General features: G+C 65.1%; 1 protein-coding gene across 6 annotated transcripts; it reads left to right on the forward strand.

Annotated features, from left to right (window-relative positions):
* The first annotated feature begins 698 nt into the window (after positions 1–698).
* ENGASE (endo-beta-N-acetylglucosaminidase) lies at positions 699–10,416 on the forward strand. Of its 6 annotated transcripts, none has more exons than XM_073310988.2 (14): positions 699–859; positions 3,457–3,533; positions 3,684–3,885; positions 5,388–5,536; positions 5,858–6,015; positions 6,180–6,328; positions 6,814–6,979; positions 7,441–7,544; positions 8,196–8,331; positions 8,488–8,678; positions 9,058–9,200; positions 9,366–9,471; positions 9,577–9,691; positions 9,992–10,416. In XM_073310988.2, exons 1-14 carry the CDS (start codon positions 771–773, stop codon positions 10,394–10,396), a joined length of 2,190 nt encoding a protein of 729 aa, XP_073167089.2. In that variant the 5' UTR covers positions 699–770; the 3' UTR covers positions 10,397–10,416. The 6 variants fall into 6 exon arrangements, with proteins under 6 accessions (XP_073167089.2, XP_073167091.2, XP_073167092.2 ...); XM_073310990.2 differs by having other exon boundaries at positions 8,223–8,331; XM_073310992.2 differs by lacking the exon at positions 3,457–3,533 and having other exon boundaries at positions 779–859.
* Positions 10,417–12,822: the final 2,406 nt, after the last annotated feature.

The raw sequence follows: 12,822 nt of genomic DNA on the forward strand, positions 1-12,822 counted from the left end.
GGAGCATTCAGCCTCCTCTGCCCCTCCCTGCGCTTCCCACAGCAAGTCCACCCAGGCGGGCTCCTGGGGAAGCCAGAGGGTCCTGCCCCCCAACTCCGCAGTCAGACGGGACTCTCAGCCAGCCAGGAAAACAGAAGGTTTATTAGACGACAGGAACATGGTCTAACACAGAGCTTGTAGGTGCAGAGAACGGGACCCCTCAGCTGGGTCCATTTTGGGGGGCAGGGAGCCAGACAACCACGTCTGCACTTCACTCCATGTCCCAGCCAGCCCCAAACTGAAACTCCCTCCACCCCCTCCTCCTCTGGGCTTTGTTCCTTTCCCGGGCCAGGAGTTCACCTGATTCCTTTGTTCTCCAACCCTTTAGGTCTGGGGGGAAGGGCCAGGCCATCAGTTGCCAGGAAACAGGGTGTTGGCCATTCTCTGTGTCCACACCCCTGCCCTCTAGGGCTATTTAAGAACTGCATAGGGGAAACTGAGGCACCCCCACAGTATTCAGAGGAAACATTAAGAACAGTCGCACTTCGTCACAGGGGGGCAGAGGGAAAGTCCCCCCGCCCCCCAGGGCTCCTATCAGGGACCTTAAACTAGATGATCTGGAGCCCGCGGGCCATGGGCTGGGCGGGGAGCAGGGGCCCCGGGCCCAGCCCGCTGCAGCCACCGCCGGGCCGGCCCCGCCGCCGCGATTGGCTGGAGCCGGAGCCGGGCCGAGCAGGGGCCGGGCCAGCGCCATGTGACGGGGCGGGAGCGGAGCCGAGCCGGGCCGGGAGATGGACGGAGCGCGGCGGGATGGAGCCAAGAGCGGGGAGAAGAGGGAGAGAGAGCCGGAGCCGGAGGCGAAGGGGGGGGAGCAGAGGAGGTGAGCCGAGCCGAGCCGAGCCGGGCCGGTCCCTGGGGTCGGTGGCGCTGCCTGTGCCCCATGGCCCGGGGGGGGGGGATCTGTGCCGGGGGAGTGTGTGTGGGTGTCCATGGGGGGTGCATTGCCCGTGCCGGGGGGGGCGGGATCTGTGCGGGGGGGGCGCATTGCCCGTGCCAAGGGGGGGCGTGCATTGCCCGTGCCGGGGGGGCGGGATCTGTGCGGGGGGGGTGCATTGCCCGTGCCGGGGGGGCGGGATCTGTGCGGGGGGGGGTGCATTGCCCGTGCCGGGGGGGCGGGATCTGTGCGGGGGGGGTGCATTGCCCGTGCCGGGGGGGCGGGATCTGTGCGGGGGGGGTGCATTGCCCGTGCCGGGGGGGGGTGCATTGCCCGTGCCGGGGGGGGGCGGGATCTGTGCGGGGGGGGGCGCATTGCCCGTGCCAAGGGGGGCCGTGCATTGCCCGTGCCGGGGGGGCGGGATCTGTGCGGGGGGGGTGCATTGCCCGTGCCGGGGGGGCGGGATCTGTGCGGGGGGGGTGCATTGCCCGTGCCGGGGGGGCGGGATCTGTGCGGGGGGGGGGGCGCATTGCCCGTGCCAAGGGGGGGCGTGCATTGCCCGTGCCGGGGGGGCGGGATCTGTGCGGGGGGGTGCATTGCCCGTGCCGGGGGGGCGGGATCTGTGCGGGGGGCGTGCATTGCCCGTGCCGGGGGGGCGGGATCTGTGCGGGGGGGTGCATTGCCCGTGCCGGGGGGGCGGGATCTGTGCGGGGGGGGTGCATTGCCCGTGCCGGGGGGGGGGGGCGCATTGCCCGTGCCGGGGGCTCTCTGGCACTGTGTTCTTCTCTGTTTTCTCGGCGCCCTGCTGCTGCTTCCCACCTTGGTTTCACTTTCTCTTTCACTCTCCCTGCCGAGCGGCATCTTGGTTTGGCTTTTGTCCCCCTCTGCCTCCTAGCCTGAGCTGTGTCCCTGGGCCCCTGGCCCAGCAGCAGCCTCACCGCAGGGCCTGCTGCCCAGAGCACCCCTTCCTTTACCCCTCTCAGTGCTGGAGTTACCGCCCTGAAATGAAAATAACCCAGCACCGTCCCCTTTCCCTCCAGGGCAACCCCCCCACAAGGCATCTCCAGCCCCCCCCCCCAGCCAACTCCAGCCCCAGCTGGCAACAGCCTCTCTCGGTGTGGGACAGCGAATACTGAGGCCATCCCAGGTCTGGGCCACTCAGACCTGCTCTCACCCGTGCCCTGCGTGTGCACGGTGGCGGGCAGACAGCTAGCTGCTGTATTTTCAGCAGTTTGTTCGGTCATTGCCAAAGCTGCGGAAGTGGGACCGCTGCAGCGTCTTTGGCTGGATCCAGAAACTCTTACCATTAGCGAGCCCCCTGTGTTGTGAGAAAAATGCAAATCTGAAGGCCCACACACCGCCTCCTGCCTCCCAGCAGATTACGTTAGTTTCCTGGCGAAGCCATAAAATAATCCAGCCAGGCCAGTCAAAGACCAGCTGGGTGGTAACCTCGCGCTGGCCTGGCTCTGCTGAGCAGGTCCCCAGGCACAGGGTCCTGTCTCTCTCCCTCCTCCCGCGGCTAGGGCCCAGGCCGAATGGGGAAGCAGGAGTTTTGCTGGTTCAGGGTGCAGCCTCCTCTCATGTCCCACCCCTCCTGGTGTTCCCACTGCAGTCCCATCGCTCCTGCCCGGCCCCCAGCTGAGAGCCTCTGGCGCAAACTCCCCATCGGAGGGGAACAGAAGGTCCCCGTGTGAGCAAGGGGCATTTGCTGGGCGGCTGGGGGTGCGTGGATGGGGCGGGCAGGACGCCACGCCTGGCTCCTGTGGCCCTGGGAGTTCCTTTGCAGTCTCCCAGCCACCCCCACGCCGCCTCGCCCTGACGCTGCTTGGCTGGCGAGATCAGAGGAGCTAGCAGACCAGCGTGCGCACTCCTGTTCCCGGCTGAGCGGGTGACGTTAGACGCAGAGCCCAGCAGGCAAGAGCCCATTAGCCAAGGCAAGAACTTTCCACCACCCGGAACAAACACGAGGCACCAGGCAGGGCTCCCCCTGCTCAGAAATGGCTTCTGCCCAGTCTGCTCTCAGCCCAGGCTGCCCGAGGGGGAAACGCAGCCCCTGCCTCAGTTTCCCTTGCCCTAGCAAGGTACCTCATCCCTCCCACTCACCAGTCCAGTCTGTCCAGCTTTCCCAGGCTTGGCTCAGGAGCCTGTCCCCCGGCACAGAGACCTCCTCCAGCCAGGCTCCCTAGGAGCCAGCGTGTTCTGAGGGAAGGCTACTTATGAATGACCATCCTGGTAACCTTCCCAGCATGCTTTGCTTTGCCTGCATTTCCCAGGGTCCTGCTGGAACTAGCTGTCCCAGAATGCTTTGTTTCTGAGCTGAATCTGGGCCTTGACTCCCGCTTAAAGGGCCAGCTCACACAGCAGTGGGCTCCCGCTGGTGGTGCGTGCATGTCCCAGCCCCGGTGAGCTGTGCTGGGTTCCCCCCAAAATGCCGGGTCTTCCTTCCTTCCATGGAGTGTGGGGCTCTAGTGAGGTGTGAGCCACAGGCTCTTTGCCCCAGGCCCCCTAGTCTCTGCAAGGGTGTCCTTGATTCTCTTCTGCAGTTTCCTGCCTGCCTTGGAGAGCCAAGGAACCACCATCCTCCACAAGACAGTCTGCTACGCCCCCCACCCCCTGCCAGGTAAGAGCCCAGCCAGGTGTGCAACACACCAAGCCTCATCTGCCACGGATGCTGGTGCAGCCGCGGTGCCATGGTGCCGCGAGTGAGGGCTATGCTCCCCTGGCTGAGTGTTAACGACCGGCAATCTTTGGCCTTCTCTCCTTCTCCCAGCGAGGCAGTTTGATCAGAACACCACGGAGCCGATCAGCTTCTACCTGTCCAGCCTGGAGGAGCTGCTGGCATGGAAACCCACCAGTGATGATGACTTCAACGTTGCCACGATGCCACTGGCTAACCGGGAACCTCCACTCCACAGCAAGAGACCTCGAACGCTGGTGTGCCACGACATGAAGAATGGGTACCTGGAGGACAGGTAGGATCCTCTTCACGGCTCTCAGAACGGAGCACAGCATGCTGGGCACGTGGGCCTCTGCTGATGGGACTCGGCATTTACCCAGCACTTCACGCTTCCAGAACTTTAATTGCAGCGGCCCTGGGCGGCGGGTCAGGAACAGCCTTCCCCTTGTCCAGAGGGACGAAAGGACTCGCCCCAGGTGCGGCAGAGCTGGAAGAGAACCTAGGAGCCTGGCTTGCTGTCCCACGGGGACCCACACTGGTCTCTGGCGAGTCTGCTGAGCGTCATGGCTGCGTGTTTGGCAGGCAGCGTGTAGTGATGCTGAGCATCGAGGCCAGCGTGACGTGTGTTGTTTGCTGTCGAGGGGAATCTTGGGTTTGCTTTCTGTCCTCTGCTTCTGTAACGCTGACAGACCCTTCTCCTCCTCTCTCGCCTCAGTGCCACGAGATGGGACAGAACACTACACCCAGCAGGTGTGTGGGTTACCGTCCGAGCTGCTTATGGGATCTGGGCAGAGACACGCTTGGGGCTAGCCTTGGCCTCCCCCAGGCTGCCTGCCTGCAGACAGCTCAGCGCCGCGGAGATGTTCTCAGTGTGCCAGGGTAGTGGAATATGTTTGTTCTGGAGCCAAGCAGAGGAGGAACCCCAGGAGCAAGTCACAGGGAGACTGAATGCTCCTTGCCCCCAGGAAGAACGGGCTGTCTCCCAATCAGGTCGGAGCCTGTTTGCTCCCTGTTAATCTGCAGTGCAACTCCAGCTTCATGCTGGGGGCTCTGGCCAGTTCCTCCCGTCAGCTGGGCTGTGGGGTATGTCTCCTCATCGGATCCAGAGACCCACGGTGCAGCCTATTGAGAAACCATTTGGGCTACCGCCATTTGGATTGCTGTATCTGAGTGACCCAGCACCTTGGAACCGCGACCCTCAGAGATTGGGCATGAGCACAGGAGCCTGGTGTCCATCTTGCAGGCTTCCCCAGGCATGTTTGCACCCCTGCAGGTTTGGTGGGCGAAGCTGGAATGTCTCCACCTGCTACTGAGTGGCTCCTGAGATGGGGAGAAACTCTCCAGCTTGGCCTGGAAGCTCTTTGGAGTAGGGGCTGGCTGTGCCATGCCCAGGGCAGACCCTGATTGGAGCCCTGGGCAGCACTGCAATCGAGATAACTGATAATGTCCCGCTTGAAAACTCCCCCAGAAAGTCAGGCAATGTTTCCAGCCTCATCCCTGGAGCTCAGAGAGAAGGGGCAAACCCCTCCGCTGCAAGAGGAGGCTGAACGATTCTCTGCCACATGTCTGCACCTGCTGACACAGTACGAGCCAGCTCTCTCCCTGCTCTAGGGGAGTCTCCTGGGGGAAGAGCAGCAGCCTGGCACCTGGGGAATCGATTGTGGGGGCCGCGCCTGCCCTGGCCCCGGGTGCACGTAGCTCTCGCGCGCGCGCTCTGCGGGCATTGTTCGCCACACGTGCTCCATGGCTGCCCTGTCGGGGCTGGAGCACTGGGCCATCCCCTTCCTCTGCCCGCAGGTTCATCCAGGGCTCAGCTTCGCGGGACCCCTACGTGTTCTACCATTGGCAGTACATCGACATCTTTGTGTACTTCAGCCACCACCCTGTGACCATCCCCCCCGTCACCTGGACCAATGCCGCCCACAGGAACGGCGTCTCTGTGCTGGGTGAGGGGATGCCAGGAGAGACCAGGCGCCGCGGGTGGGGCAGGCGGGAGAACTTGTGGCTTTAACGCTGCCTGCAGGGAGAGGCTGGGAGCTCTTCTGGCACCTCCCGCTGGGCCTGCAGTACCTGGGCACGGGCTGTGGCCAGCCCGCCCCCCTTCCCCAGGGACAGGCCGGGGTTGGCAAGGGCCCACGCCTCTCGCTCACACGCGTGCAGGTATTTTGGGGACCCTGTACAGGGACCTGCCAGCGCCCCCTCTGTGGGCTGGGGCCCTGGCGCGCGGAGCAGAGAGACTGACGCTGCCATCTGTGCCCTGGCTCTAGGGACGTTCATCACCGAGTGGACTAGCGGGGGCAAGCTGTGCGAGTCGTTCCTGGCCGGGGAGGCAGCCGCGTACCACGCCGTGGCTGTGCAGCTGGGCCGCATCGCCCGTTTCTACCGCTTCGACGGCTGGCTGGTCAACATCGAGAACGCTCTGAGCGTGAGCAGAGCCGCCCATGCTGCCTCTCCCCCAGCCCTCGCTGCCCACCCTCACTGCCCCTCCCCTCCCCCCACGGACTGTCCTGCCTCCCCCAGCCCCTGGGGTGCAGGGACCCCTGACGAGGTGCCCCCGGGCGACGCCTGCTCTCTCCCTCCCCCATGCAGGAGGCAGCTGTGCGGAACCTGCCCCTCTTCCTGCGTGACCTGCGGGAGCAGCTGCGTCGGGACGTGCCAGGCGGGCTGGTGCTCTGGTATGACAGCGTCTTGCAGAGCGGGAAGCTGCAGTGGCAGAACGAGCTGAACGAGAAGAATAGGTGAGGGGGGTCCGCCGGACAGAGCAGGAGCCCCGGGCACGCAGCTGGGAGCGCAGCCCCCTCCCCTTCCCCTGGGCAGCCGGCAAAGACAGTGCAATCGGGGTGGCATCTACCAGCCGCGCAGCCTGCGGTCGCTGCCCCATGCGGGGGTGCTCAGCCACCCCCCGTGCCTGGCCCGGCCCAGCCTGTGAGCTCTGGGCATCAGCCCCATGCGTAGCAAGGCACCCTTCCCTTCTGGCTCTCGGGCAGGGGGGTGGCTACCAGCCCCACCCCCAGCAGCCGCTGCTCTGCCCAGGCCTGGCAGCTCTGATTTTCCTGCCCAAGTGCCCCCCCCAGAGCTGGGCGTGCGGCAGCGTGCCTGGGGGCTGCAGCTGGGGGCCGTCCTGTGGGGTGGGGCCCCTCCCCGGAGGGCCCGTTCTCAGGGAGGAGGGGGTGGGCCTGGGTGCGGGTGCAGTGCCCCAGCACTGTGGCTCTCCCTTTCCTAGGGTGTTTTTTGATGCCTGCGACGGCTTGTTCACGAACTACAACTGGAAGGAGGAGCACCTGGAGCGCACGGGGGCGCAGGCCGGGGAGCGCCGGACTGACATCTACGTGGGCATCGACGTCTTTGCCCGTGGGGAGGTCGTAGGCGGCGGCTTTGAGACAGACAAGGTGCCTGAGCCTGGCCTAAGGGCACCTTGGGGGCAGGGCCTCGCCCAGAGCGGGATCCTCCGGCAGGCCCCGGGCCCCGGCTGGGCTGAGCCTGGGCAGCCCCATGCAGTGAGCTGGGCTCCGGGGCAGGTGTCCCTGGAGCGTGGCTTGTGCTGGGCATCCAAGGACTGAGTGAGGCCATTGGTGCTTCCCCCCCACCCCACACTCTGCCCCCTCCCCCCGGGATCCATCCCCATCTCTCAGGGGCACGGTGCCCTGGGGGCAGGGCAGAGCACCCCTCCCCTGTGGGTGGCACCAGGCTGGCTTGCTGTGGTGCTGGCAGCCAAGGGGGTCCAGCCCCTCTCTGAGCCTCCTGCTGGCAGAGTCTGAGAAGCCACCAGCCCCTGGGGCTTATGGCTCACCCTGTCCGGGCTCGGAGCGGGGCGGGAGGGAGGGAGCGTCTCACCCCCGTGTTTCCGCAGGCTCTGCGCCTGATCTGCAAACACGGCTTTTCTGCTGCCATCTTCGCAGCCGGCTGGGTCTATGAGCACCTGGGGAAGGAGAACTTCCTGCAGAATGAGAACAGGTGAGCTTGGTGGTGCTGGGGTGGGAGCACTGGATGGGTGCCCAGGGTGGAGAGGGGGTGGAATGCATGGATGGGTACGTGGGGTATGTGGGGGGAGGTGCCCACGCAGGGAGGATGGGTGCACGGGGAGGGGGGTGCCCGGGCTTGGGGGATGTGTGTGTGTGGGAGGGGGAAGGGAACGCTGAGAAGGCCATGGAGTGTGGGGCTGCCCAGGTTAGTTGCTGCCCTATAGTGCTGGGGTGCTGGTGCCAGGCTCTGTGAAGGGCTGAGCTGTAGGGACCCCAGTGGGGTCCAGAGTTGCTGAGAGACCTGCGGGAAGGATGCTACGCCCTGGGTGGCTGCACCTTGGGCTGTGCTTCGTTCCCCCTGTGCCAGGGGCATGCTGACTGGGGGATGTCCTTGGTGCCTGGGGCTGGGGAGATGGCAGTGCTGAGCTATGCCAGGAGGGGGCATGGCTACAACCATAGAATCCTAGAATATCCGGGTGGGAAGGGACCTCAGGAGGTTGTCTAGTCCCACCCCCTGCTCAAAGGAGGACCAATCCCCAATTTTTGCCCCAGATCCCAAATGGCCCCCTCAAGGATTGAACTCACAACCCTGGGTTTAGCAGGCCACTGCTCAAACCACTGAGCTCTCCCTCCCTCCCCCCAGCCAGCCTCTCCTCTCCTCTCCATGCAGGTTCTGGGGTTTGCTGGCGGAGCTGCTGCCCACTCACAGAATCAGCACTTTGCCCTTGAGCACCTGCTTCTGTCTGGGCATGGGCACGGGGAGATTCTCAGCTGGGCAGGTGAGTGCGGGGGCGGGGAGGGCAGGTCCCAGGCCCTGGAGTGTGGGGAGATGGGCTCATGAGCAACCACCAGCGCAACTCGGGGTGCCGTGTGCAACAGGGCCCAGCCAGCGCCTGCCCCATGTCCTGGCTCATCGGGGCTGCTCTCTCCTGCAGGAGGAAGAAGTCAGGCCCTGGTACAACCTGAGTGCCCAGGAGATCCAGCCCCTCTTCATGGACCAGCAAGCAACGGGAGGAGCAGGCAGCTGGCTGCACACACGCTGCTCCCTGCAGGATGCCTGGAACGGGGGCAGCTGCCTGCTGATCGAGGGGATCATCCCGCCTGATGCGGGCCATGTGGCTGTCCGGTGAGTGCGGGTTGGGGCGTTGGGTTGGGGACACTTGGGCAGCTGGGGTGGCAAAGATCCATTTCTCTCTCACTAAAGGCTGGGGAGCCAGGGCATGGCACTGCACCAGGGAACAAGGGGGTGCGTCAGAGGGCGCACCGTCTGCTGGGCGCTGGGCCAGGAGTGGGCAGCCACAGACCTAGTTTGTGGTTCTTGTGCGCCACGTGTGAGCTCACGGTGTGTGTACACAGCCCACGGGCCAGGGTTGTGTCTCTCGTGCAGCCTGTGGCATGCATGCATGCTCAGCGGGCCAGCTGCGTGCTGTGTGTGTTGCAACCTGCCTTGTACCCCATGTAACTTACCCCCCCCTTGTCTCTCGGGGTGGATTGGGGGACACCAGCCTTTTCTCGTTCAAGATGCCAGCTCCCCCCAAACTCTTCCTGTCTCTGCTGTACAAACTGGAGGAGAAGCTGCCCGAGGTGGCGGTCGCGCTGGAACTCACCACATGGAACTCCGGCTCCTGCCATGTTGGCAACAACGTTGGTGAGGAGCCCGGCCCCTCCGCGGGGATCTCACGCTGGCGGGCAGGCTGGGAATCGGTCCGTCATGCGGCTGGAGGGTGGGATGCCTGTGACACTTCTGCTCCTCCCCAACCCCATGTGTCCTGCGCCCTCTTCCCCTGCCCTAACTGCTCTGTTCCCCCCGCAGGGGTGGCCACCCGACATCAGCCCCCGCCCCTCCCCACCCCGCCCCCTCACCTCTCCGGGCTGCTCACTGGCTGTGGACGGCAAAGCATGGCAGGTTGGATAAGGCGGTGAGTGTCCCCAGCCAGGGAGCCGTCCTGCCTCAGGCCTGAGCGGGGCCGTGGGGCTGGTCTCTCCAGCGGCCCTGCCAGTTCTCCCCTCTCTGCCTCACCCAGGTACTATGAACTGGAGCTGCGGGACTGCGCCCTGCACGACCTGTCACTGATCCTGTCACGCCACCAGCCAGGCCTAGAAGAAAGGCGCTTCTCCTGCTGCCTTGGGGAGATCCAGGTGAGGGGGCCACACGGCACAGTGCCCGGCACTGCCCACCTGCCATCCCTTGTAGCAACATCTGCCTATGGAGCCTGGGGGAGGGGAGGGGAAGGGAAAGGAGTGTCTCCGGGGAGCCCTGCCCCCTGCAGATAGTTGCAGCTGCTGCTGCCCTTCTGGGGGGGTCTGGCTGGGGGTGGGGGCAGTGCTGAGGTGAGGTGCCCTCCCCGCATGGATCCCTCCTCATGGGTGCTGCCCTGGAGAGCCCATTTCTGCCCGGGCGGGCCCTGGGCTGTGTCTAAGCACACGTCTCCCCTGCAGGTGCTGGATGCCGACAACCTGCGCTCCTCGCTGCCCCGAGTGCCCAGCCTCGAGGCCTCCCAGGTGCTGTGGCACAAGGGGCCTGGCACAAACCAGCTCTCCCTCAGCCTCACCTTGCGCTGGTCCTACCCCTCCAGCCAAGCCCGCTGCTTCCGGATCCACTGCCAGGGCACGGCACGCCCTAGGGGCCAGGTGCTGCCCCTGCCAGAGCAGCTCCTCGGGGTGGCACACAACACCCTCTACCGTGTGGTGGGCCTGGCACTGCCAGAGCCGCCCCCCAAGGAGTCCTGCCATGTGGAGTTCTTCGTAGAGCCGGTTCCGAACGAAGGGGCTGCCGTGGAGCGTTCCAGATGGGGGCGGCTGGTTCTGGTCTATTCCGACCCAGCCAGCACGAGCACCTATTAAATGTGACCTTTGGCACAGTGCCACGGCTCTCGGCCTTCGAGTTGGGCATTCGTGGGGGAGCGCAGGGCTGGCCTGGGGGCATGATGGGGGGGCAGTGGCAGAGCTGGGGGGTGCTCTGGATGGGAATAGCAGAGATCTTGGGTAGCCCCGACCTGGCTCCTCTCCAATCTTGTCCCATTGGAAGGGCTCCTGGCCAGCTGCTGGCATCACCGCTCGGGCAGCCGCCTCGCCCAGCCTGGGGCTGGGACTGAACCCTGCACTGCTGGGGTGAGCCACGGGGGGGCAGCAGAGTCCCACGTTGGCTGGCAAGGGGCCGCTGGGGAGCCCAGGGCTGCTCAACCCCCCTTTCCCTGGAGCTGCTGGGCAGCGAAGTGGGGAACCTGGGCAGAGCCCGGCTGGAGCCAGACCCTGCCCTGCTCCGTTCACACTGCCTGCTCCCGGCATCGCCTGGCCCGGCCGGGTGCTACAGCCTGACCGCGCCGCCTGCGGCTTTTCACACCAGGCCCGGGTGCTCTGCCTGCGTGGGGAGGGGGACTGCCCCCGGCTGGTCAGGTGGCTGCTGGGGCATGGCCCTGCATGTAGCACATGCCTGGCAGCCAGCTGCGGGCCCACCTCCCTGCTCCTTTGCACCCCCGGGTCTGGTGGCGCTGGGCAGCGGGTCCTGGAAGAGCCCAGAGCCAGCAGTGGCTCTGGGTCCCTCAGCCCCCAAAGGCCCAGGCAGCCCCACTCTTCAGTTCTCTGCGCTGCTGGCGGCTGGGCTCCAGGAAGGGCATGGTTGAGCCTGCCTGGGATAGCCATGGCTGCCGGCTGCAAGGGGCGGGCGCGGTGAATGGTTGTGGGCCGGCAGGGCTGCTCCTGGTCCTGAGCTGCTGTACGCCACGTGCTGGGTACGGTGCGGGGAGATAGCCAGTGCCCGTCCCCGGCTGGGGTCTAGCTCAGATAACGTGCAAGCTCCATGGAACAGCTGAGCGAGTGCAGAGGTGGCTGCAGCTGCTTGTTGCAGGGCAGTGGTTCTCTAAGGCTGGCTCCCTGGATGCTTTGAGGAGAGGAATTGACAGTGGCGATTATTTCCTCACAGGCTCGTGAACGAGCGAATAGCAGGCAGGGGGGTAGCGATGCTGCAACGCCAGGTTCACCAGCTCAGCTCCCTGCGCCGGTGGGCCCCAAGCTTACGGCCAGGAACATTCATACGGTGGCATTGGAACTGCTGCTGGGCCGAGTGGAATCGCCCTGAACTAAACCAGCAGACTGGGTGAATAACGAAGGGCTCAGTGTGGCAGGCCGTGCCTGCCAGGCTGGGGGTTTATGTGGAAGGGAGCAATTCGCCGGCTCTTACCCCGGGAGGCTTTTAGTTCTTTATGGCGCTTTGCTCTGCTTTACCCACCCCGTGCAGCCTGGGCTGTGCTGAGGGGCCTCCCTCCCCTGGTGCCTGAGCCCCACGACCTGGGGGGAGCTTGTGCCCCACAGGTCTGCCTGGAGTGCGTTCTTGCTGAAGCAGGAAGCCCTGTGGCTAGGAAGAGACTGGCAGAGGCAATGGCTTGGAGCCCTGCTAGGCTGCCTGTTGTGGGGGTCTCACAGTCCAGCCCCGCCGGCAGGCAGGGATAAGGGGCAGAACATGATGCTTACCCAGCTGTACAGTGCGACCCACAGAGGTGCTGCAGGAGCTCGAGTCTGGTGCACGGAGGTGCCTGTGGGCAGAGTGGCGGGGTGGTAGAGTTCCCCCCTTGGGCCCCAGCCCGCTCTGCGCATTTAGGCTGTGCGCTAGACGTCCCAGGAACACGCGTTTGCCAGTCACAGGTCAGCCTGGCCCTGAGCGGCGAGGGCAGACTTCCTAGTACCCCAAGCAGGGGTCACACAAATACTGGGGGGGGGCACCGCTGGGGCTATGACAGCAGCGCTGGATGGCAGCAGGGCTGGCTGGGTAGGGGGCTCCTGGGGCTTAGGTTCAAGGCAAATTCAACATAAACCCGAGGAGGGTCTGCCCCCCCGCTCCTTCGGAACAACACCCGGCTGAACAAGGCCGGAGCAATGCCAGGCCTTGCCTGCTGGAGCAATGCCAGAATAGCTAGCTACAAACTGAGTGCAGGGGCCTAGCCCTGGCAAATTTAACAGGGCAGCCCTCCAGAAAAGCCTCCTGGGAAAATTCCTGTCAGAGGGTGGGCAAGCGAGGTGTGGGTGCTGTCTGAGGCACAGCACCATGCCAGAGTCCAAGAGGGGCTCCAGGGTAGAAGCTGGCATTGGGTGCCTGCTGTGGCCAAATACACACTGGCCACCAGCAGCAGGCTGCCAGGGTGCCTGACACCAGAAGCATAATTTGTCCACTCCGCCCCTTCCTGCAAGGCTCGTCCTGCACTCCAGCTCCAGGTCAATGCCAGGCCGCCAGGGCAGGGACACATCTGCAGAGCAGGCCCAGGCTCCCCTTGCTA

This window comes from Lepidochelys kempii, chromosome 14 (assembly GCF_965140285.1).
Source record: "Lepidochelys kempii isolate rLepKem1 chromosome 14, rLepKem1.hap1, whole genome shotgun sequence".
In the NCBI taxonomy this organism is placed as follows: Eukaryota; Metazoa; Chordata; order Testudines; family Cheloniidae; genus Lepidochelys; species Lepidochelys kempii.